This window comes from Anoplopoma fimbria, chromosome 15 (genome assembly GCF_027596085.1).
Source record: "Anoplopoma fimbria isolate UVic2021 breed Golden Eagle Sablefish chromosome 15, Afim_UVic_2022, whole genome shotgun sequence".
Taxonomy (NCBI): Eukaryota; Metazoa; Chordata; class Actinopteri; order Perciformes; family Anoplopomatidae; genus Anoplopoma; species Anoplopoma fimbria.
Window position 1 is genome coordinate 6908674 of NC_072463.1, and position 25036 is coordinate 6933709.

General features: G+C 39.7%; 1 protein-coding gene across 1 annotated transcript; it reads right to left on the reverse strand.

Annotated features, from left to right (window-relative positions):
• Positions 1 to 78: 78 nt before the first annotated feature.
• On the reverse strand, positions 79 to 24445 carry dtnbb (dystrobrevin, beta b). The gene is made up of 18 exons (XM_054614403.1): positions 24379 to 24445; positions 24050 to 24130; positions 23723 to 23936; positions 21256 to 21341; positions 20805 to 20959; positions 20595 to 20700; positions 19572 to 19738; positions 17301 to 17425; positions 11923 to 11997; positions 7569 to 7659; positions 6498 to 6586; positions 5373 to 5486; positions 3718 to 3814; positions 3339 to 3359; positions 1671 to 1830; positions 1384 to 1473; positions 1079 to 1132; positions 79 to 112 (listed from the first exon to the last, which is right to left on the reverse strand). The coding sequence occupies exons 1-18, from the start codon at positions 24443 to 24445 to the stop codon at positions 87 to 89; spliced, it is 1818 nt and encodes a 605-aa protein (XP_054470378.1). The 3' UTR covers positions 79 to 86.
• Between the last annotated feature and the right edge of the window lie 591 nt (positions 24446 to 25036).

Below are 25036 nucleotides of genomic sequence, written 5' to 3' on the forward strand. Positions count from 1 at the left end.
AGGGGTTGTTGTTGTTGTTGTTGTTACTGATGCTTTCCAGTTGATGACTGTTTGTCCTTACAGGGTTGAATGGTGTTAGCTTGTCCTCAGTGCTTCTGTACTCTCAATGTGCCTGGAAACACACACAGAAGAGCATATTTAGAGCTGCTGACAGCCTGCAAAGTCTGAATTAATTTGTAAAAAAAACAGTATAAATGAGTGTGTGGCACTGTGCCATGGTACCTTGCTACTTTAGATGGAGGGTTGTAAGTATTTTATTGGTTGATAAAGGTCTAGCCAACTCTTCCATTCCAACAACTGCCTTCATAATTAACACCAACTACTTTCTGTTCAGTTGCAGGAAATAAATGTACGTCAGGCAACTATAAAAATATTATATACGGAAGGCAACAACGGTCGTGGTTGCATTCATTTGATTTAATTTAATTATCTTGACATCATAGGTTAATTATCCCCTTATCTCAGGAGCCTTTTCTTTAACAGTGGGTTAATTATCTTGAGAAAACAAGCTGTTGTTTCCCAAGATACATTAACAACAGGTTGTTTTTTCGTGATGGCGTGTTAATTATCTCGTTATCGCAACAAAACATTGTTTTTTTGGAGATAATGGGATAATTAACACTTTAAAATGGCTTTTAATTTTCTTTTGAAAAGAAGATACATATCCTGTTAACGAGGGAAAATAACCAGCTGTTGTATTTTTGGAAACAAGCTTGTTTCCTCGATAATTAACAATTAACCCATCATCAGTAGAAAGCTTCTTTCATATCTTGAAATAACAGGTTAAGTAACTTCTGATCTTAATAAAATGATTACCACCACAGCTTCTTATTCTTAACTACTATACTACGTTATATATGCATAAAATCATATACATTTATTATAACGCCTACTTTTTGTTGTTCATACTGCTTCAGCTGAATAAAGGAAGGGAGCACTGTTTATGTTTTGGCTTATCTTTATGCTGAACAATTCTGCATTCTGGTTTTGAGTCGCATACTGTTGATAGTATGACTATATAATTAAACTGGCTCTGAGAGATTAAAGTAGGAAACTATCGGCGTAAACTTGGACTTACCTCTGTCCCCACCGTTCCTCATGTTTGTCTCTTCTTCCACTCCCACGTCATCAACTTTAAAAACAAAACCTGAGATTTCAGTGACAATGTTTTTGGTCGCTTTGTAAAAACTCAAAAATATAGAGGGAAACATATCAGAAGAACGTGTGAGAACAACAAAAATGCGGAGTAAGATATCTCAGTAATAACGTAACATTTCTGGAAAAAAAATAGTTCTAGGCGGGTTTATAAACCAGATTGTGAAACAGAAACCAATAAATAGCTTTGTAAATCCCCCAAAAAAGGTATTTTTAATTTCCACAAACCTGAGTGGAGCTCTTTCACCAGTGATGACATGGTGTTTGTGATTGAGTCAGCAGCAACTAATAGATCATTCCGAAGATTTCTAGGTACACCTAGAAAACAGAGACATTTTAAAATCAAATTAAAAACACATGCAGTTTCTAGCCTTGCAGTGTAGTAATGTGAAAGTGTAACTAGCAAAGGCAGCTAAAGTGCATATCCTGATGGTAGAATTATAGTGGGAAGTAGTAGATCATGCTTGAGCTTTATAAGGAATGTTTTTTTGTTTTGGGTGTTGGTGCACACTCACCCTGAGCGAAGGCCTCAAGCACGTCCCCTCCCACCCCTGCCAGGCAGTCCTGCGGTGTGTGAGTCGGTGTGGACCCAGCCGAGGTGGAGCGTATGGGCATGGGCATGGAGCAGCCCGCTCCGTGACTGGGGGAGGAATGAGGGGAGCTTCCAGACTGGGACTGCAACATACAAACACCCATGATGGTTACAGTATCATCAGCAAAAAAATGTAACTTTTAGATTTTGTATGTGCTGTACAGTGAGTAGTCGTTTCACTTTCGGGAAAAATGCTTATTTTCTTTCTTGTCAAACGTAAGATGAGAGGATTGAAACCTCTTTCGTGTCTATATGGAACCACAGTTTTCGTTTTTACACTTTTTGGATTTCTACGGAGATATAACATGTAAACTAGTGAGATTTAGAGGTTGTTTGCAGATTTTGTTACACTTGGACGGAGCCAGGCTAACTGTTTCCCCGTTTCCAGTCTTTATGCTAAGCTATGCTAACCAACATAGCGTCATATTTAAGGTACTGTCAGGTCTCACTCTGCAAGAAATCTCCCTAAATGCTTAACTATTATTTAATCCCAAATTTAATCATCCAATAATAAATAAGGACAATATGCCCTTTTTCATAACCTTTTAAAAGTTCTCACAATAATTTGGGGAACTTGGTCTTAAAACATGTTTTGAGTTTGGCACGGTTTTGATTTGCATCAGAAATTATTTTTACGTATTTAACCACGATAGGTGCAAAAAGACGAGCTAACAAATGTTACCAGGCCTCTTTTTGCTGGTTTGTTGTTGACCAATAACATGGCCTATTTGGATATTTTCATGACATACTAGATATTCATCCATCTGCAAGCCTTTAGTGAATCGGAGCTTCTGATCGAAAGAAGGATCCAATTAATCCCTTAATATAACAAATCCAATTCTGGAACAACTGCATTTCAACGGAAGACACCGTATTGCAGTCACAGCTTGCAGCTTTTGGGAAAAGATGACCTTTTATTAAAACAAACACAGACACAGATGTGACCAAAATAACCTAATTCTTTAAAGGAGAACAAACAAAAACAATGGTTTAAAGGCAAAAAAAACTTCTGGAAATCCCTATACTGGCTGGTCTACACCCTTGTGTGTCTATAGTGCACCTTTACTGCATTGAGGGGGTAATGAGGACCATGTGTGGGGCCTGCACTGAGACGAGTGATATATCTCTCAGAGAAAGGATCACTGTGTTTCTCTGGGACTGGTGCAGCCCCGGGTCGTTGGCTCGGAGCCAGGCAGCAGATGGCCAGCCAGACTGCAGTCACATTAGAAGGGGAGGTTGTTAGTGCAGATGAAAGGAACAGGTCCTTCATACTTGGTCCTAAAAAAACACAGTTCTCGCAACTCGTTTGGACTAAGGACCTGATAAAACTGATTTTAAAGACTGTGTGGTAGTCTGTAGTTTTGCTCCTCAACGGTGCTACCGAGGAAGTGGTGGAGCAGCCTGGATAAGAGGACTAGATCAGTGTAACCCAGTTAGATAGTGGAATCCTATTATCTTCCTTCTTAAAAACCTATTATGAAAACTTCCTCCAATCACATCTGTGTGAAGGAAGAGTATAGCAGCATTAAACTGAGTGCTGAGACTAGAGCTAGGTATTTTAGCCTTGCAAACTGAATTAAAGGCAACTTACAGCCTGCTTCTGCTCCTCATCCTATCAGCCAGCAAAGGTAAGCAGTGAGAGAGAGCAAGAAGAGTGAGAGCAACAGAATTAAAGCAGCAGAAGAAGAGGAAGAAGAAGAAGAAAGAGGTTTCTGCATGCACCATACGACGCATTGTCTTGGCTTTTAAAGAATGAAAACATGCCAACATCTCATTTAATCAAACAAACACCACCAAAGCTTTAAAACCGAATCATCATCACAAACTGGAATAGCAGTGATAAACCTTTAAAATGCTATTTTAATTCAGGACAGTGGCTTAGTGTTTACGCACCATCCTAGGATATTAATACAGATTGAGAGGCCTTTCATATCACACCTAGTTCTTCTAGAAACGGGTGATGGTCTTACCTTTAGCAGCCTCATGAGTCCCTCCAGCTGCACCATCAGCTCCCGTCTGCTCTCCTGCAGGGCCGACATGCGCCTCTCCAGCTCGTCCTTCCTGTGTCTGCAGCAGAAGGACAGAGTTTTTATAAACATTAAAACACAATTGGGAGGAAGTGCAACTTGGATATTATTATTATCTCTTTCTTATCTCTTTAACGAAGCAATAAAGCAAATGCATGTTTTTCCTGTAGATTTTCCCAGATACCCGTACAGATGTGTGAGAGGGGGTTCAGATTTACCTTAGGGGGGCAATAAGTCGAGGATCAGACAAAGCAGTGCATGATGCATATATGTATGTAGAGTCATATGGCATGTGCATCATGCCACTGTACTATATTTGACTATTTTTCACTGTGACACAGATACAAATACCTTAATTGTCATGTTGGCATATTTGGCCCACATGACCATGTTATAAAGGCCTAATTCTGTTTAATTTACTATTAAATCTGGCCCCCAAAAAAGTCCCCCACTGGGATTTTTCTTACACTTTCAGTTTTACAGTTAACACATACTTTTATTCAGACAGGCAGCAATATTGGAGCATAAAAATGAGCTTGCCCCCCCCACACACACACACACACACACACACACACACACACACACACACACACACACACACACACACACACACACATATAACCATGGCATGCTGCATCTACTGTAGCTTCAACATAAATATTTGTCACCAACAAAAGTCTTATTTACTATAGTGAACCGTACCTTCCCCGAGGTAACTTAAAGTTTGAGACCCCTGTAAAAGTCTGGCCATGTTTTTTAGTTGCGGATTCTTGCTTGTTATCACCCTCTGGTGTTCACAATGAGTAACTGCATTTTGCATATCTGACTGATCTGAGTCGTCCTCCAAAAAAACAAGCTCCAAAACATCTGCAGACCGTGAACACCTCTGCTCTGTTCTGTATCCCAGGTCTGTGCACAGTCTGTGATTAATGTCCTGGTATAAAACCTGCATCACAAACAGGCTCAGTGAGCTGGCAAATGTTTCTAGAGACGTTTGCGTTAAACTGGGAGAAATAATATATGGAATAAATGAATCCTCCAGTGATATAAACAAATAGTTGTATTACTATGTTTTAAAACAACCTATAATTTGATTTCTGTACATCCAACAATCCTCTAACATTAGAGTGAGAAGGTAGATTTCAAACACATCTCTAGTTCTGCTTTAACTGCAATAGCCCAGCATTGAAGTGTGTTATAAAACATCAGATTAATGTTAAATTTAAATCGTTGCCACGTCTGTTGACCTGACTGCTGATTCATTATTTAGGTCAGGCCGGACAAACAAGGAGTCATTCAGCACAACAAGAGCTGTTAACGCGTCCTCTCAGGGTGAGTCTATTCCAAGAACTGAACCCAAGGGTCTCAGCGTCCTGCCAGCATGACAAATGCACACATTGCTTCTGAAGCTAATTCAAAAACACCCTCCTGAATTAGCCGGACATTATTTCTTCTTGAAGAATGAGTCCAGCCTATATTAATGCAACAACCCTGAAGTGGTTATACTTCTTGATTTGCTCAATATATGGCTATTTCTTCCTGTTGTTGGGAGGAAGATGCTCTAGTACGAGGGACACATGCGTTAGCTGGAATAATACCTGAGGAGCCGCAGTTCAGTAAGCAGCGTGGGGTTTTGCTGAGCTTTTTCTGGGGTCGGCTGAGAGGCCTGCTCGTGCTCCAAACGCAGCCGCTGGATCTCCTGGAGGATCTCCCTGAATGAGTTAATCAATATGTTAAGTGAACAGCCGAAGATTCTTTACTTAGAGGACCAGTGTGTGGGCTCCATATGAACATTAAGCTATCTAAAACAATGAGAACACTAATGAAATCATAATAATGAATATGATATTCCATTTCTGTCCATAGATCCCCCTAAATCCTATATGTTAAAATTGAAGTAGTAATCTAATGAAGTAAAATTCCTGCATTCTACATTTTTCTTGTGTAATAGTATATAAGTATTATATAAAATGTACTTACAGTAACAAAGGAAAAGTACTACTCATGCATGATAACTGCTTTCATAGTCATTAAGTAAAGTCCAACATTTTGGGAATTTACTGCAAAAAAAAAAAAAAATCTGGCAAATGAAACCACAATTTTTAGTTTGAACACTTTAGATTTTTGTTGCTGGTTAAACAATCAAGATTTAACCATTTAATGAACGGCTTCAGGGGTGCCAGGAAGCAGATTTCGTTGCCTTTGGGCAGAGCCAGGCTAGCCGTTTTCACAATACCAGTCTTTAAACTAAGTGAAGCTAACCAACTTCATATTAACTGGATGTGGTTTCTATCATTTCATCTTACTCTCGGCAAGAAAGCGTAGTCCCACAAAATGTCAATCTATTCCTCTAACTATTCTATCTAATGCTTAGTTGTTTAAATTTGTCACAGTGCATCATTTTACAAGATTATCATATGCTTTGCATAAATAATCGAAATCTGCAAAGTAACTAGTAATTATAGTTGTCAGATAAATTTTGTTACGTAAAAAAGTACAACACGTTTTTCCAAGAATATAATAGAAGAATAAAGTGGCATAATAATACTTAAGTAAAGCACAGGTACCTAGAAACTATATTCTAACACAATACTCAAGCTAATAGTTCATTTAACTAATAATACTTAGTTACTTTACACCACAGCCAACCCATCAGTAAAATAGTAATGATTAGTTTAAAATAAATAATAATAAATAACTGATGTGAGAATAGTTCATTTTACCTGTTTTTGTTCTCCAGCTCTGCAATCAGCTGTCTCTGTTGCTTGTTGGCATCAAAGTTGAAACCCAGATCTGTTGGAGGACATTGTTGCTGAAAAACAAAATTAGCATAGAATGGCATTAACAACGGTGGGATGACAAAAACGATACCTTTTGACAGCGGTGAGCAGTAATGACTCTCTGCTGGAGGCGTATTACGTTTCTGCATAAACAGGGAGCCATTACAGCTCAACACAGCTTCCCTCTATCTCTCTATATAAAGGGATGCAAAGCACAAATCCAAACAAACCCAAAGTAACCCAACATGAACATGTACTGAATTAGCAAACTGTTCCTTTGGAGTCGTAGTTAACTTCTCTCCTGTAATTCGTATGTACACAAGCTTCTACTTTTTATGAAGGATTCCTTGATGGTGCTTATTTAGTCATGAATATTTATTGTTTCCAAGGCTTCAAAGTTATCATCCTCATTTTTGAGTCTTTAATGGTGATCAATGTAATGAATTATCTCTTTATAAAGTAGTTTCTATTAGTAATGAAGGAGTCCGCACTGGATTCAGATTGCTTACATAGGTGTGAGGGATTCACAAGAAAACAAAGCATTATATCCAGGATATTTCATCTTATTGATATCAGCCTCACTGTTTACTGTCTACTCCATTTAACCCATGTCAGAGCTGTGTTAAGTTCCAGCAAGAGCAAACCGAACAGTTCCTGCTGCCGCCATTACACAATAAAACACCAAAGAGCGGTGGCTTTTATTGTGAAGCAGTCACAGGAAATTAATACATTTTTTTGTTGGTTATCAATCACCATAATCACCAAACGTGTCTACAAAACAAGATTTTCCCAGTAAATCATTTTTTAGGTAATTATGACTTGTGGAATAAGTAAAACTGCAGGAGAATAAGTATTAGCTTGTTTAACTTGACAGTGTGAGTGGCCTTTACACTGCAGTTTCAACATTTAAGTTCTCTAGCCCCAGTGAAGCGCCTAACAATAATTTGTCAAAACATTAGACGTGCGATGCGGGTTGACTGAAGCCCACCACGGGCCGTACTGCAAGACACTCACTGTGGAGTTGCCCGCCTCGGCTGCCAGGCGTGCAGCGTAGCGAGCGATGAGGCGGTGCTCTTCATCTAGCCGACTGGGACTCTCCAAGACACTGCCCAAAGTCACAGACAGAGAAACACATCACACACATATACAGCAACACTGACCCTAATATGAAAAGCTCTTATGTAAGAAGGAAGGCAAAGTCTGTCGAGTCAAAGTGATTATGTAAAACTTTATAATCGAGGTGACCTTAATGTGACACTTAGCGTTAATAGACACATAATTGGCCGTAACAGTGAAGTGAGATGGACATGAGAGAATGCCGCGTGCCAAATGCATTTGTGACTGTGCCAATGCTCGTTCAGGCCAATTCATCACTGACTGGAAATGTCAAATAAGGCATGAGACTTTAAATGATCATGGGCGTGGCATATGGCGTGGACAGATGACGGGACATATGCTGTCCCATCTCGCTAGGCGATCTGCAATGAAGAGTGAAGGAGAGCTGAAATGGAGCCGGGCTCCGTCTAACTCTGACTGGAGAGTGAGAGATGATTAAGACCATTAAACCCAATCTGGCTCCCAACCCGCTGCATCAACAACCACAGAGAGCCTGCAGCTTTGACTACCGAGGGCCCTAAACACGCTGCAAAACCAGCCTTTTGATCCGCGCTAGAACTGAAATCTTATCTTTCTCAAAGCAGATAAAAATAGAAGCTGCCCGTGTGATGAGATCATTTTAGCTGCTCCAGCTCCTGAAACGCGTTCCTTTCAAGGCTCCAGTGATGATATCTTAAAATACTCTGCGGATCATTCGACTTCTTTCAAGATAGTGTCACCTGATTTAAAAAAAAAAAACACATTCAGTTGGTCTGCACTAGACTGTCAGGAAATGTCTTACAAACTGGGACACTATCTAAATGATTTACTCGCATCCTCAGGCTTAAGCTTACACCTAGCCTGAGGTTTCTTCCTAAATGAAAGTAATACATTAACACACATAAGGGAGCTGCTCGGGTCGGCCCAGGACACGCTGTGACCCAATGAGGTCTTTTTGGCTGGACTGCATGTCTAGATGTGGGATCAGGGAGTTTCCTGGCACCACCTGTTGGCAGGTTCCAGGTTTTGGACAAAGATGCATGAACTGCCTTCAAGCCCTCCTGAACTGGCATCTTTCCCAGACACTTTTTATTTTTGTCTCACAGTTGAAAATACCAACATTTCTTCTTTTTTTACTCACACACAATATCTCAGACACCACTGGTCCTATTTTGGTCACAAACGTGACAGATTATACTTTTTAAACATTGTGTTCTGATCGGCCTGATGGTGATAAAACTGAATGTCAAAACTTTTAGAGGTTGAGAGATTCAAATCTGTTGAACATCTGGAGAGATGATGCATCTTGTTCCTAAATTTTCCCTGCAGATTTCCTGATGGATGGGATGTTTACTTATTAATAAGGCGAGGCAATGTGGTTGGAATATATTTCCAGAATTTTTTATCCAATCTGAAGACATATTTCATACTTGTTTATCATAACTCTGTATTTCAAAGTTGGATGGACTGTCTTATTAACAATGACAGATAATCATCTAGCAATATCATCGAAGCTCGACAGTTCTTCTTACATTTCTCATATCTTTTAAATATTTAATCTTTAGATATAACTGTTTGCAGACCTGATTTGCCTTATCGGCTGCTTTGGATATCGCAATCTCTGGCCTTATGTTACCATACATGAAAATGATTCCAATGAGCTTCATTCATAAATTTAAAATTATTATTTTCACCTTGTATTAATGCTAAACGGGGCGACTTAAAGTAAAGTGTTACCAAATGTAAGCAAAATCACATTAAAAGTAATTAAATGAATGTTCAATTCAACTTTGTTACATGATTATGTACTACTGTATGTCAACCAAAACTCATTTTGTCAGCTTCTCACTAGAATCAGCTTGGAGTCATTCATTTTGAAGGCAGAATTCTGTTAAATAGTAATAAAATATTTGACTTTCATTTTAATACAATTCCACTGAAAATCAATACATGTTAATATTGAATCATTGCAAAGCACAGCTCGATCCCTTTGAGGTATTTAGCATATTTTGTTATCAAATTGGTTTAGATGTATGGCCAAAGTTAGTATACTCGCTACTAATTGTTTTAATATAAAGTTTTTTAGTATTAAGCATGTGTCACACAGTTAATGAAGCATCCTGACACACAATTCTCAGTTAACTCTGAATTAAAACTCATCAAGCTCAAGACGGCATTTTCCTTTTTCCTTTTTTAATTTTATCTTCTGCCGCCGTGGTTCTGCATGACTAACAGGTAATAAATTGCGGTTTGCCCTTGGAGGACGAGCTGGTGGTGAGCGATTGTCTCTGAGAGAGAGAGCGAGAGAGAGAGAGAGAGAGAGAGAGGTGGGAGGGAGCAGATGCCATGTCAGCAGAGCAGACAGTATCAGAGAGCAGACTGTGATGGAGGCTGGAAGCACAACACCCACAGCTTCTCAAACAGAGCGCATTCAGTTTTGACTATGCGCTGACAACACACTGTCATGAATGTGTTTTTGTATTTTCCTCTGAATCTGAAAGGGTCAACAAACGGGGAAAACACCAGTGCTGCTTTTTTCAGTTTGGGTGCTCTTGAACTGAGGCAGAGCCACAAGGAGCTTTGCATTATTCAGCAGCAGCATCTTTGACTCATAGGCCCTTCATGTGGAAGCAGGCAGACCGGTGCCGGGGTAATTATAATAATAGATTAATATTTACAAACCAAATGTGACAGAGAGAGAGGCTGCTAGGAGCTGGCCTTCTGTTCCCTGCAACCAAAACCTAAGTGAAGTCTGCTCCCTCCCTCCTCATTCAACATCTTATCTACCGGTATCCACGCTGACTCTCAACACAACCTATTTTGGAAGCGTCACGGTGGCTTAATGCGCAATTTCTGCCCTAAATATGGCAGCTTTGTAGTTGTTATGCCCCCCGAGGCAACAGCATCCTCGGTGTATGACATCTACCCAAAGCTGCTCTGACTCACAGAGCAAAATGTCAAGACAAAGGTTATCAGGCTCCTTGATTTCTGCCACAGTGAAACAAACCTCAGGAGAGCGTCGCCTCGCTCTTGTACATGCTGCGACACGTGACATCTTCCGCTGACCTCCACGGGTCTGGATGCAAGGCGTCATTTACCGCCTCGGGTGTCCCTATCTTGTCAGCTTCCTTCAAACGCGCTCTAATCTCGATACTGTCAGCCCTCTGAGACGAGACTGCACTGCACAAAATGTTCATCTCTGCAGGAAACTTAATCTGGTATCGATTGTTAGCATCCCGTTATTCTAAACACAGATAGGAGATCTCACAGCAAGGTTAGATAATGATACTTGTAATGTGACAGAGAGAAGTAAGGGAGTGTCGCCACGACCTTAGCCCTTTAATACACATTTCAAGGTTCAGTCTTGCAGTGATGGAGATTTTTTGCAGTGTACATGCTGCCCTTAAGCTGTCTGGGTCCTTGGTAGTACCGTATGATATCCCGGCCCAGAAGAGCACAAGTGGGGGAAAAAACAGCCACAGACTTCATTCAAGCTCTTTCTGAATTCTCTACCAAAGTCTTTGTCTGGATTCCGATCAAACACCAGATCTAAAACAGTGTCTATTGTCTTTCTGGACACCAGACAGTGACGTCCCGTCCCTTCTAATGTGCCGTGGGAAGTCCTGAGTCCCTGAGCAGTCTCATCTTGCAAACATAAATTGCCGGGAAGATGTGAGAGAGAGATACTGTCCACAAAGGGAAAAATTCACCCTGCACAGAGTTGCTGGACAGAGTGCACATCCATTAAAGCCGCCTCAAAGTGCTCTCCATTATCATTCATAACCACAATGGTTCATTACCAATGGGAGTAAATAATAATAGAGGTGGCCTTTAACTGAGAGAGGCTGAAAACGAGAGGACAATTAGGCTGCTTTCACGGGGCTCTCGTCCGCTCTCTGTTTACATGATGAGGCTCCAATTCTATCATAATCTATTTGTCAAATCAACCCCTTTAAGTAGGAGTGCTCACATATTCCTCATGACAGCGTAACAAATTTTTCTCTAACAATACACTCACAAGGGCATGCTGCTCGAATGCAAAAAATGTGTGTCAAGTGTGAGGAAACAAATAACATCTGTAGTCTGACTTCCACCGATGAGAGAGAATCACCTATTCTGAGTGAATTCTGTGGGATTAAAATAATTTATATTTGCATGTGTGTAACTCAACGTGACGTTTTGTCATCTTTCAAGAATACATTAGCTAATTCTGTGGAATGAACAGAATCATATCTTTAAAAAGACATTGTGCGTTATGCCTGGTGGTGCTTACCTTTTGGTAGGAGTAGGTGTCCCAGAGGACATGAGCATTGTGTCGTTCATGTTGTTGGCCGCTGGTTTCGGCTGACTAAAAGACAAGATTAGAGGTCTTTAATGCTACACTGCAGAGGCCCGTGGTGCTCGTCACCAGGGAATGGGGTGGAGGGCATTTGCATTTTATTAGTAATCATGAATCAGCGATCCTGACTTTAATTTAATCCAACTGTACAAAAGCGAGTAAGAGGGGGAGGCAGGGGAAGATCATTATAAACTACACTGAAGGTGGTGCACAAAATGTTGTTCTTGAGTTAACGAAATAATTGACTTTTCCGGGGATTTTTAAATGTTTTTAGGGCTATTAGCTTCAACCTAATTAACACGAGCAAGAGCAACAACAGCAGACAAGGAAACTAATTAAACTGGAAGACGGTGAAAAACAAGGAAAGGTGACATTGTGGGAGGTAATTTGTGAGCGTAAACAAAGCGATGGGGTCCATCTGGCGGCTGCATCGGTGGCCCCTGTGAGCTCATCGGAGCCCGAAACCCCTCGGACCACAGAGTCTCATTAACGGATCAAAATTATCGCTCAGGTGCTCCCCGCTTCACACTTCACCCGCCACAGAAAATTGCACTTGATTTCCATGCCTCTGTAGTAGCATCTCCTCCGTCTGCACATAGTAGCGCTCTGTTGTTTGATTTGATTCTATTGAAACCGACTTGTTTTATTCAAAGCACTCATTATCACATTAAAGGCAAAAAAGCACTGAACAGCATGGTGTCCCGATAAGCTTATTTGTCCAATCAGCTTTTTTTTTTTTTTTTTGCCAAAATCCAACTATTTATATCCACATTGTGCAGAATACTGTTATCAGCACAAGACACAGAGCATTTGTCTGCCTCGGTGCCACAAAGTGCCTCAACAGCACACACGCTCTTCTTCTCTTTATATTATTGTGCTTCCAAAAATAAGAGCAAGAGAAGCTGCATTATTTCTGGATCATTAATTGTATTCAAATAATTTGTTAAAGTAGATATTCCCTGCATTAATGTGGATGCTCGTGGGGGTTAAGCCTGTTTCTTTTTAAAGACACGTAATTATTTATTGGTTCATACATTCAAATTTCCCTCAGGACTAGCCTAACAGATCCATCCATAGACGGTCCTGCATAACTACTTTATATATTATAACACAATCCTGCTAAATCTGATGTTTCAAGCAAAAATATAACAGGAAAAAACTGTTAAACCTCAAACCTGCCCATGCTGCCTCCTAGTCTCCTTCACAGACGGACTGTTTACACAAATACTACCAAGTTAAATGTTTAGCTCTCATTTAACGCTCATTATTCTACAATAATTCCCCCTGAGGCTGCAGACAGAAGAGGAGACACGGGGCATCACACTTACCTCTGTGAGGAGAGAAAGCACCTGCCCGGCTGGCAAAATACATCCAACTGCTGCTGCTGTTTCCAGATGCCTAATCTGCCCTCAACTGAGCAAGCGAGCATCTCAATGTACTACACTGCTGCTGTCTCCAAGGAAACTCGGCGGTCACGTGACTTCATGACGACGTGGATTTCTCTCTCTGTATCTCACATGCTCTCCCTCTCTCTCTCTCTCTCCTCTCTGAAGCTCTCTGCTCTGACTCCGTCTTTTCGCCTCTCTAACACATGAACACACACTGCAAATTAGGGAAATGCCACTTGCTAAAAAATACCTCAGTTGCAACTTCAAACAAAAAAAAAAAGCACCAATCTACTCACATCCCTGACAGAGAAACAAACTGGCCTCATGCTATCCAAACTATAATTGCATTTTAAACATCTTGACTCTACCTTTTACCTTCAGCGAGTTACATAAGTCAAAGCTCTTCACAGCTTTCCTTCTATAAATAATCATCAGCCCTTTTCCAGCTCACCAATATCACTCCTGTGGAACTGTAGGGCTTTCTTCTTACGTAAAAGTATTTCATTTTCCTCTAAGATTTGGATTCATCCTCGCAGACGTCCTAATTCATTCACATCAATGACCGCGGTTGACCGAGTGAAGAAATGCTGATTAAGGACATACAGTCCAGTAATTCAGCCGGTGCCTCAGAGGTCAAACCGGAGTGAGTTAACACAACATTTAGGCACTAAAAAGATCAAAGTCTGCAATGCGCTAAGCGTCGTGCTACCTGCGTGCACTGAATGACAATGTGCTACCCTTTACTTGCACTTGGCAGTTGGCAGGAGTACAGCGGGAAATGAAGTCTGGTGAGGCTTCATACACACATATTCACCTTACTTCTGACAAACAACGGATGCATGGCTGCCTTCAGTTGCTCTCAGATGGCTAAAAATAATACACAAACATGAAGCATACTCTCCTGCTGGCAAAAGGTGCTCCTATTTCCCCGATGCCTCGGCTATAAGAATCCCAAATGGATCACGCTCACAGAAAAGTGAATTTCATGCCTGTTCTCTCCATTTTAATGACACTGATGGAATTTGACCCGGAGAGTATAAAAAAAGATGTTCAAAACAGAGGAAGGCATTTTAAAAATCTAAAAGGGATTATATAGTGTGGAAAATTGCAAAATATTAAACATGGCACAGAGACCTCAACACTAAAGCGTGTGTTCCACATTAATGCAAAGTATGATAAGATGTCTATTTTTCGACTCTTAGACTATTTATGTGCTTAAAGTCTTTTGGCAGAATCAGCGATAAGTATGCAGGTAAGAAGCCGTATGTTAGATTTATAGTTCCTGAGACAGACGGTGCATCCTAAACCTACAACTCCTCTCCAAAACACAAATCCGCAAGAATCTCGTTGACAGTTTGAGAGGAGGGGAAAAAATCCACAGCTCAGCTCGCTGTTAGTCTTTGCTCTCAGATGCCAGTAAATATTTTAAAAACAGTTTCAGGATAGATTCACTTTGTCTGTAGAGGATGCGAGCGGTTCGGACAACTGGGAGACGCATGTCCGCTCAGTTTGGGGTTTTGATCAAACCTGACGCTCTACCCTGATTCTGCCATTATTACTCACTCACAGTGGCTTCTTCAGCCTCACACACACATACAAACACACACACTCACACACCTGAGAGACGACGCTGTGGGATGTCTCCTCGTTCACAACAAAAACATCAACTTTTCACAGACAACATACATCAGGATCGGCAACTAGCTGCACTAGTTTTAGAATATCAAGAGTACATCTCTCTCTTCTATGAATCATCAATAAAATGATGTCACTTCAGAATAGAATTTGAGGCTTGGCAGTTTTCCTGTGACTAATTATTGGAGAGATCCAGTTTTTGGGAAGATTTCTGTAGCCAACAGGGGAATCATCACTAGAACGGTATGCGTACATTTACTGTATTCATCCGTAGTTTCTATGAAATCGACCGTTAACAAGGGAAAATTATTCCATTAGAGACTGTTCTCGACTCATATCACGGCTCTATCAGTTAGATATGAAGATACAGACAGCAGCTTGTTAGCGTAGCTTAGCATAAAGACTGGAGACAGGGGGAAACAACTAAGATGGTTCTTTCTGGAGCTGAAAAAATCTACCTGCCCGCCATCTCTAAAAGTGTGTCAAGACAGCGTGGTCATGTCTACACGTAAAAACATAGTTTGTGGTATTATGTTGGTTCTTTTGCACTGACTTCCTGGAGTCTCCACATTTCTTTTGTGGATTAAACAAACAAGATATAACATGTTAATAGTGAGCTTTAGAGGTTCTTCTCAGCCTTTATCCTCAATCTCAAATGATGTGCCATATTCCAAGATAATAATGATCTGGATATTCTCACCAATGTGTGCACAAAATAGACTTTTATAGACTCTCCAATAAAATGTGTTCTGCAGTTCAAAGACGTGCACAGTTAAATATGGAAGCATTAAATCTGAGCCAAAATTGAGAACGTCAGTCACCGATGAATACATTTTTGGAATGGCTGTCAGGTTTAGGAAACATCTTTTCATGGCCCGGTTGATGAGAGCCGCTACTTCATCACCACACACAAATAAAAAACAGAAATGCTTCTGGAACCAAAAATAGACATTTTTCTCATCAAAGACAGGAACTTTGACAACACAATGGAGACAGAAAGACATTCAAACGTCTCAGGCACACCCATTATCCTAAAAGTCAGTGAACAAACATCCATACAATGCCACCATCCTTGAAATGCCATCGACAAGAGCATGAGAATTCACTTTGTCCATTTAAACCTGAAAGGAATACATAACAACAACAACAATTCCTTGAATTCCTACCCAACTACATTTAGCCACAAATATGTATTTTAATCTACTTTGTTTGATGTAATTTCATGCTACTCAGCCGATACAGTGCAGATAAATCCAATCGCCTCATTGGAGGAAAACATGCAGGTCGACAGTTGATCCTCCACGCTGTGATGAATTGTAAATTTATGCAAATATAGACTTCATCTTAAATGCATAAGTTTGGGCACAATGCAGAAAAATCCTCCCACCAGTGGGCAGAGCCTGGATGTGATGATTTAAAGATGATGGTATCTTTCACGCAGTAAAACAGGAAATCATGTGGATGTATTTTAGGTTGTGTCTGTTTTTCTCGGCTTTCAGTGAGCTGGTTTCTCCCCAATGATGTAGCTCACTATCAATTACTCACTGACACTTGCCAGCGGCAAAACCATATACAGACAGCTTAGATTTAAGGTCGTGACTGGAATATGAATATGAAGATTTTGTTATGGAATGTGCCATGAGAAATGTTGAAAGTAAGTTCAGAGATTTTCTTGTGATCCTGTTAATGCCATGAAACAAGCTAAATCATAAATCACTTTTTAAACATGAAACATTATTTGATTTGGTTTCTGGTGGAGGACAAAAGCGTTTTGGCGTAAAAATGATGAGAAAAATATGAAGTGGCCTTAGCTATGTGGACTTCCGCGGACGTTCCTCAATTGATTATGGTAACTGTTCTATTTTTCAACTGAAATGTAAATGAGTGTGCAGGGTTTAAGACAGCGGCAGAATATAATGCATTTCCTATAATGACTTCCAGGAGCCTCAAAGCCTGGAGTGTGAGATTTATACCATCGTCCCCATTTTCATTGCCAACAGACTGATGAGGAAGCCCTCGCTGTTAGAGGCAGCAGTGGCTGAGCCTGCGTCATACATCACCATTCCTACGTTAGCAAATAATCACGGGCTTGACATTTTAGCGAGATGGCACTCCTATCAGTCATGTAGTGACAGGAAATGGAAAGATGGAGGCAGTTACATGACAAGAGCAGGCTATACATCATGAGCACACTGGGCCTTGCTGTGAGGGTTAATCAACAAATCAGTTGGGTTCCCCTCATTAATGACACAGCCAGTGGCAACAAATGCTTTGGGGAATGGCACTTACACAGTGTGGGTGAGCTCCTGCGGTCTCTCAGCCTGCTCGGGGAACACAGGATGTGGCGGCTCTCCGATGGGGACGCAGCCGAGAGATTTACTGATTGCGTGGCTCAGCTTTTTGGCCGGAGACTTCTGTAAAGGAGGGCAGGACAAACAAAGAATCTGTCAGGTATCTGCAGGGCTCGACAGTAACAGTGGCCAGGTTTCCATTGGCAACCATTTTGAAAAATACTTTAGATTTACTTATATACTTCGATTTTTGGCCATTGTTTGTAATCAGTGGCAGCAACTTTTTAACAAAAAAGCAAACAACAATATGTAAACCCAAGTCCCTTCAGCCGTATCGGGGAGTGGGTTTAGCTGTCAAGGTCATCTCCGAAAAGAGAAATGAGAGAGTAGCTTGTGTTGGCGTCACTTGAGGGACCCACAATCAAAAACATAAGTGCTGAAGGATGAAGAGAACAAATGAAAAAGCAACCAGTGACTTGCTGGATTCATATTTGAAGGATGTGTGAAGAACATGACAACAGCTGCACTACTGGTATTTTTTTATACCATGAATAGAAGGTCGACACGTTATCACATAAGGTTCAAATTCTGTAAAGTATCAGCTCAAACAGAAACCACATGGAATTTAGTTTGGTTATTGAACTTAAACTTTTAGACTTTTATATAACATTCTCACTATTTAGCTGACTTATAACTACATAGTATCTTGATTATTTCAAAATTTAAGGTGACTAAAAATGGCAACCATATTTTCAGTTTCGTCAACCTAAAGCTGAAGCCTGGTAGCCGGCGAGGCAACCACTTCTAAAAGTTAATGTTGAGCTCCGCCTTGTGTGTTGTATAATTGGGTTGGAATAGTAGAAACAGTTTTAAGCTGCTTCAGAAGTAATTTACATAACTGGGTCAACAGTTTGTTTACGGTGCCAAATTTGTGGATCAGCAGTAGTTTATGAATTTTTAGTTAAGTGCTTGTATCTGCTACCTTTGTGATTATGTCATAAGAACAACTGATGACAGTTGTAAAGGTTTGTTGTGAGTTGGTTAAAAATACAATTTTGGGTTTAATTATCTTTTCAGGAACGTCCATTTTTATTGAGCCCCAAGTTGAATATACTAGAACTTTACAAATTCATAATTTCAACTTGGATATTTAGATCAATGTTACCTAATAGTTTGAAATTGGCAGTTACAAGTACTGTAACTCTAATGTGACATAAATGGGGTATAAACATACCATACCTTTTATTGATAGATTTTTCTGATAGATGATGCTGTGACTCTATTTATCGTAGTTCACTGATAACCAAATTCAGTGTATTTACATCTGACCGTTGTCATGCAAAAAAAGGACCAAACTCTCCAGAATGTCATTCTTTGTAGGCTGGTTAAATCTCTTCTTTTTGTATTTCACATTTCAATAAAAAAAAATAAAAAAACACAAACTGATTAATGTTTAAGGTATGATGGGGTAGCAGTTCCTTGGGGCACCATGATCAGTGAAGCATGTGCCATCATTTAGGAAAAAACAGCAACTGTTTAATATATATCAAATTGAGTTTTCTTAGTATAAAATATGTTAAAGAAATAAAATTTGCTTGCCTTTATATAGTGCAAATTAACATTATAATATGGACAGACTAAGGTGAAGAATAGATAAAGTGCACTAGCAGACACAACAAAGGTCCTGCTCCTTTATGAGCAGCCATTTTTTCTGTCACAACAAAGGGAAATGGCCAGTTATACTGCCAGCAAATCAGAAGTGTGGTGGATGGTTTTCAGCACCAGAAACCAAATGAATAAAATGCCGTAAACAACGTCCAACATGTGTTTCATAGACATCATTTACACCAATTTGTCATAAAAGTGAGAAATCCTCAGGAACAGATTCATCCACCTAAGCCTCACTGTTTACATATCATAAACAGTGTCTTGTGTTTTATGCACTCAGGCATGCAATTCAAGTCCTGAGTCATTCTCTCATCTGCAAAAACCGTGTGGGAGGGGAATTGGATTTGGGATCCAGTGCCTTTGGACTTCTCTAAGAATTATAACATAATGATCAAGCTTTGGGGGAATGAGACAACAAGGCAAATTCATTCAATACAACTTAATTTGCTCAAATAAAACCTCATAAAACCCCGTCTTGGATCGCTCTGACCGGACAGTCTGCCATGTTGTAAAATGATTGCACACTCTCACAGAGATATTGACTTTGGGATTAATTTGAAAAAGGATGTAAAGTTGAGAGTGATCAGGGCTTTAACCTTACCCAAGATGAGTGCTCCTTCATCTGGTGCTGGTTGCTATGGGGACCATTGGCATGGCCACGCCAGAAGCAGCTCTGGCAGAGCTGGTAGCCATGGCACTGCTGGCACCGGTACCTGAAACCCATCATGCTCTCGCTCCGGCAATATGAACATTCCACCGGATGGAAGACTGGGCGGTAAAGACAACAACAGAAAACGAGACTGAAACATCTTAACTTACAAAGAGTTGCTCTTTTATATCTTCAGTTGTTTGTATTTTACATACCTCTAATTGTTTACTGTATTTAATTTTTTACCTTTCTCTATGTATATGTGCTTGATTCCTATCTCACTAACAAAAAACATTTGCATACAGTTACTTTTTTGACACAACCTTTTAGTCTGAAGTACAAGAGTTTACATAAAAACATATATATGATAAGCTTAAACCAGTAGTTTCTTAACTAATGGCTTGTGAACTCTTATAAAACAGCAATGGTGGAAAAGGTACTTGTGTATTTTACTTTAACGTAGTAATATCACTCCACAAGTAAAAGTCCTACATTTAAGAAGTAAATGTATGAAAGTATTAACAGCAAAATGTAATAAAGCATTAAAGTAAAAGTACTTGATTCAACACATAAGCAGCATTTTAATGTAACAGCTGGTGGAGATTAATTACCTTTGATATATTTTTGGATAATCTACAGCACAGCATCATATTTTATAAAGTAATCAAATGTTACTGAACCTGTAAAGTAACTAACAACCCCAGTCAATAAATAAACATTCAAGTAAACAGAACAATATTCTACTCTGAAATGTAGTGGAGTAGAAGTATAAAGTAGCATATAATTGGAATACTCGAGTACATCAACATTGTACAACAGTACAGTACTTTAGTAAATGCACCTCTGAAAAACAGTATATAGTTGAGGCCCTTTTCAGGTTTCAGATGTCTATGATTCGTTTGTAGTTTTATGAATGTTGAAAATCCCTTATGGATGTAGAGTGTGAACATAAATAGCAGAGAGTTCAGATCTCACCATTTTCAACATTGGCAAGTCGGTGCATGAGGGGCAGCCACACGAGGCATTGAGGGGGAGGATCTGCCATCAACACATCCAAAAACGTGTTCAGCATAATCTTCTTCTAGATGCAAACACACACAAACATGTATCAAACGAGATGTGTATTATTAGAGAACTAATAGAAGATTGAGAAGAAGGGAGAGTGTTGAGTTATCCTCCTCATACCTGCTGAGGGAAGCACGTCCGCACCGAATGCTCCGTGTAGCCGAAGGAAGGGCCCTCAAACACAGCTGTGGGGAGTTTCAGCACCTCCCGGAGAAACTGATCAAACTTTGCAAACATCATGACTCCACTTGAGTCGGAGATCTGTGAGAAAATATCTGAGAGAGTGTATATGTCAGATTTAGTATTCTTAGCAAAAAGAAAAGGGCAAAAAATTGCTTTTAGACATATCTGTGAATGTGTGGAGCCACAGTTTGTAAACTCAATATACACAGTGAAAGCCAATTCATTCTGCATACACGTTCCAACAGCGCCCCCGTGTGCTTGATTTGAGCAACTACATGAAAGAAGCCATGACATCAGATTTAAGAAAATCAAGCCAATTTAAAAAAAAAAAAAAAAGCAGCTCATTCACATATATATCTTGTGATTTTGGAAAATGTAGGGTACTTACAGCGTAGTTTGTCCACAATTTTCCCTCCACACATTGTTGACAGCATGGCTTTCATAGAGAAAACGGTCAGCTTCCCATGGCTTTCACTGCAAGTAGAAAAAAGGGAGAAAAGTTGAATTCATAAGCAATAAATCGCACCTTTGCTCAATTCAATACACTGACTGGTTTTGCCGCAACAGACCAGTAGATTTTAGTTGCTTATATTAGCTTTTGTTCTTTACTTGTGTTACTGTCACTCTATGTTTTAGCATATCATATTATCCCACAACTGTCACTTAATAAAGTTGTCAAATTTTAAAGTTACATACAGTAGATTTGCTTTAATAAAAGATAAATATGTCACGTTGCAATGATCGTTTGACCTGAGAACTCTGCCAAGATTTGAGATGAAAACTAAAATAATGTCACCAAGATTAACATATTACACAACAGTGCATGTGCCAAACTACATTTGATTGCTCATGTCATGATTACATTTTTGATGTTGCATCCAGTAGTCGTGTGTAAAAATGTCTAAAATCATGAACTAAGCTTTAAATCACAGATTAACACGGTAAATTCAGGTCAGGCTTTCCTCAAGTCCCCTTAGAATCTCTCTTCAACTTGCAGAGAGACCGGCTCTTCCATTCAGATTCATTTAGCTCTGGTTTCCGAGAAGAGGTAACAGAGAACATGAAAGCTCTTCTGCCTAATTCAGTTTGGACCTCGGGGACAGATGGCTGCTGAAAACTGCTTCCTGTGATCGCAGACAGTCATTTCCACAAAGTTTCCCAGAGATACGGCAGCATGAATAATGACGGAGCGGGACCAGAGCGGCCTCACAGATAAAAGTGAACCAACCGAATGGGTCGATGAGCGGACGAGGCGAGCAGCCAATCAATTTGAGCACACAGGGTAGAATAATGAGAGAGAGCTTTACAGTCAATAGAAAGTCTCTGAGCTCCGGGATGGATTGAACACAGAGCTGACATTGAGAGGAGGGAAATACAGTGAAACAACAGCAGGAATACTTCAGCTGATTGGGACTTATTTTTACAGAGCACACATTTCTTTCTTGTGTGATAGAGAAAGCAGGCTGATGTGTATTTGTTCCAACATTTGTCGGCTTTTTGGCTCGATTTCCGAGGCCTAAAACCTGCTAGCTGAATAGTTTGTACAATGAAGTCAAGGGCCAGAGCTTCCATTGAAAACACTGAAGGCATGTGCTGCGTATTTATTTCTTGGGAATTTACCTTCATACACCTACACATGGATTCAGCATTTTTTCTTACCAGAATTGAATTTCTTGGCAGTTTTGAGAGGGCTTTAAATCAGCATTTACATATTTATATTGGAAAATAAAATGTTAATGCTTTATATCTGTAATTTCCTAACAACGTCCAATTTCCTAAGATTCCTTGAAAGAAAGAACTACGTTATTTGGAACTTATTATGTGGAAAACTGAGAATGTTGTGTAACAATTATTTTATTCAGAATACACTGTTTTATTATTCAGTTTATAAAACATCAGAATTATTTTTTAAGATGTTTTGTTTTTTCCGAACAACAGTCCAAAATCCAAAGATATTTAATGTTCTATACATTAAGAACAAGAGCAGAGCAGTAAATCTTCACACTGTTAGATCCACAGATTTGTTAAAACACTAGTTAATTAGTTTAAAGAAATGTTATTGAAGGCTTAATATGAATAATAGAACCGTTTAATCAATGAATAATGTACAAATAATCAAACTTCATAAAGAGTACTATTTTGCTTTTATAGGCTACGATAATGTATCCACCATTTATCCATCAAGTCATTATTTTTTATTATTTATTAAATAGTTTTACAGACTAATTTATATCAATTGATTGACAAGCACATTAGATGAAATTGCATCAGTCTGTTTGCAGATTTCTTCAGTTTTTCAAGTAAAAATTAAAGTGAGACGTTTCAACTTTTCTGAACAGCAGAAGTATAAATTACTGTACATTACTGGTCATACCAGGCAAGGCTTTAGTGGCAAAACAACTACATGTACTGACTTAAGCAAAGGTGTGTTTTACCTGGAGGGGTAAAACACAAGACTCCCACAAGGGGTCGCAATATTTGTCTGAGGGGTAGCGAGATGACTGAAAAAAGAATCAGCTAAACAAATTTCAGTTTTTCTCAGATCTTAGTTTTTTCCTTGTGAAATACAGAACTAAAATAGTTTACCTCTTTAGGCCTCTGAATATTATCTTAAACTAGTCACAACTAGTAGACGTATGCAACCAGTGACAAAGGATCACAAGTAAACATACCTCTGTTAGGAACCACTGCTCTAAAATGTGATTCCGAGTTATTCAGCTTCCGAGGCATTTGTAAACAATCAACCCGCGCTTTGTGACTTCTGCATCAACACCACCCAAAAAACACCAGAATAAGTGATTCCAGTGATCACCACCAGTGTTTCACTCCTCTGCACTGATCCAGCTGGCCCGTACCTGTCGTAGGTGGCCACCATGAAGTTGAGCAGCAGCCCGATGGACTGCTCCACATTGATCTGGTGGGTGGTGGGCAGACGCTTGTTGAGCTGGTAGTAGATCGAAGACAGGATGGTCTCCAGCCGCGACACGTTGATCTCAGCGTTGTGGTCCAACGTGTTGAGCCCGTTGTCACGAAAGGCTTCGATCATGTTCCAGACGTCCACCAGATGAACTGTGAGGGGACGGACAGACAGATTTGGATATAGCTGCGTCTGTTTACATGTTGGAACAGATGTTTCTCCTTGTCTCGCGGTGAAATGAGAAGGAAAATCTTTATGCTCTTACGGTTGCATCTCTTCTGCACAAACCGGAGTTTGCAGGCCGTCCTGTAAGTCGACAGTCTGATTACATCGAAGTTTTGAGCTCCTGCAAAACAAAAAGTCAAATTAATGCTACGCCTGTCCACTTTAATAAACTCAAATGAAAGTCCAAACACAATCAGGCTTACAGGAGGACCATTTAAACACTATCACTGTCTCTGTGTGGGAGGAATTATGCTGTACGTGTGAGGGAACACACATCTCCTGCGCAACTTCGAGCCGGTCAAAGAATTACATGAGCCGCCGCTGAGTATGAATAGTGAAAAGAGATTTCTCTCAGTCGACTCCACTCACTCATTTCCATGAAGAGCTGTCTCTTCTCCACCATGGCCTTGCCCCGTTTACTGCCCTCCTCGATCATTCTGTGGCACATCAAACAACAGAGCATGCAACGGTTACTGCTAAGACGGCAGCTTGTTAATAACTCAGCTCAGAAACCTTGCAAATGAAGATGAATAATATATATATATATTACTATTAATGCAATTTAATTTATGGTATACCAGAACAGTATGTTCTCTTATCTTTATTATTCACCCTGTACATAAAGGACTTTATGAGTCATCTCTCCAGCTTTTCACTTCACTGTTATGTGTACAGTACATAGATTTTACGGCTTTGGTTGACTTTTTAACAGATGATGAAACAAGCAATTTTTAAGTGATACAACAAAACCTTTTTTGATTTGAAAGACTAAGACTTAACTTTCAGTCTATTTCTGATAATTCATATTTTTAATTGCTGGAAATATTAGAGATGTGGGAACCAGTTGAATAAATATAAATAAATTAAAATCTTAAATTGAAATGTTAACAAAATTGTCCCATTTATTCAAACAAATATAATTTATTCAAACAAATATAATAATAATCTGCATTTTGCCGTAAAACCGACTACACAAAGATTATAAAAAATGTTTCATATTGCCGCCGTCTAAAAATGAATCTTTCCC

Bases quoted from the DNA above. Each gene is read 5' to 3' on its own strand.
- dtnbb (XM_054614403.1), bottom strand. From the start codon at position 24,445: ATGATCGAGGAGGGCAGTAAACGGGGCAAGGCCATGGTGGAGAAGAGA. The intron at 17,426-19,571 runs GTAAGGTTAAAG...CCTCCTTTACAG, and splicing joins TGAAGGAGCACTCATCTTGG to AAGTCTCCGGCCAAAAAGCT. The intron at 5,487-6,497 runs GTAAAATGAACT...TAACTCATTCAG, and splicing joins GAGCTGGAGAACAAAAACAG to GGAGATCCTCCAGGAGATCC.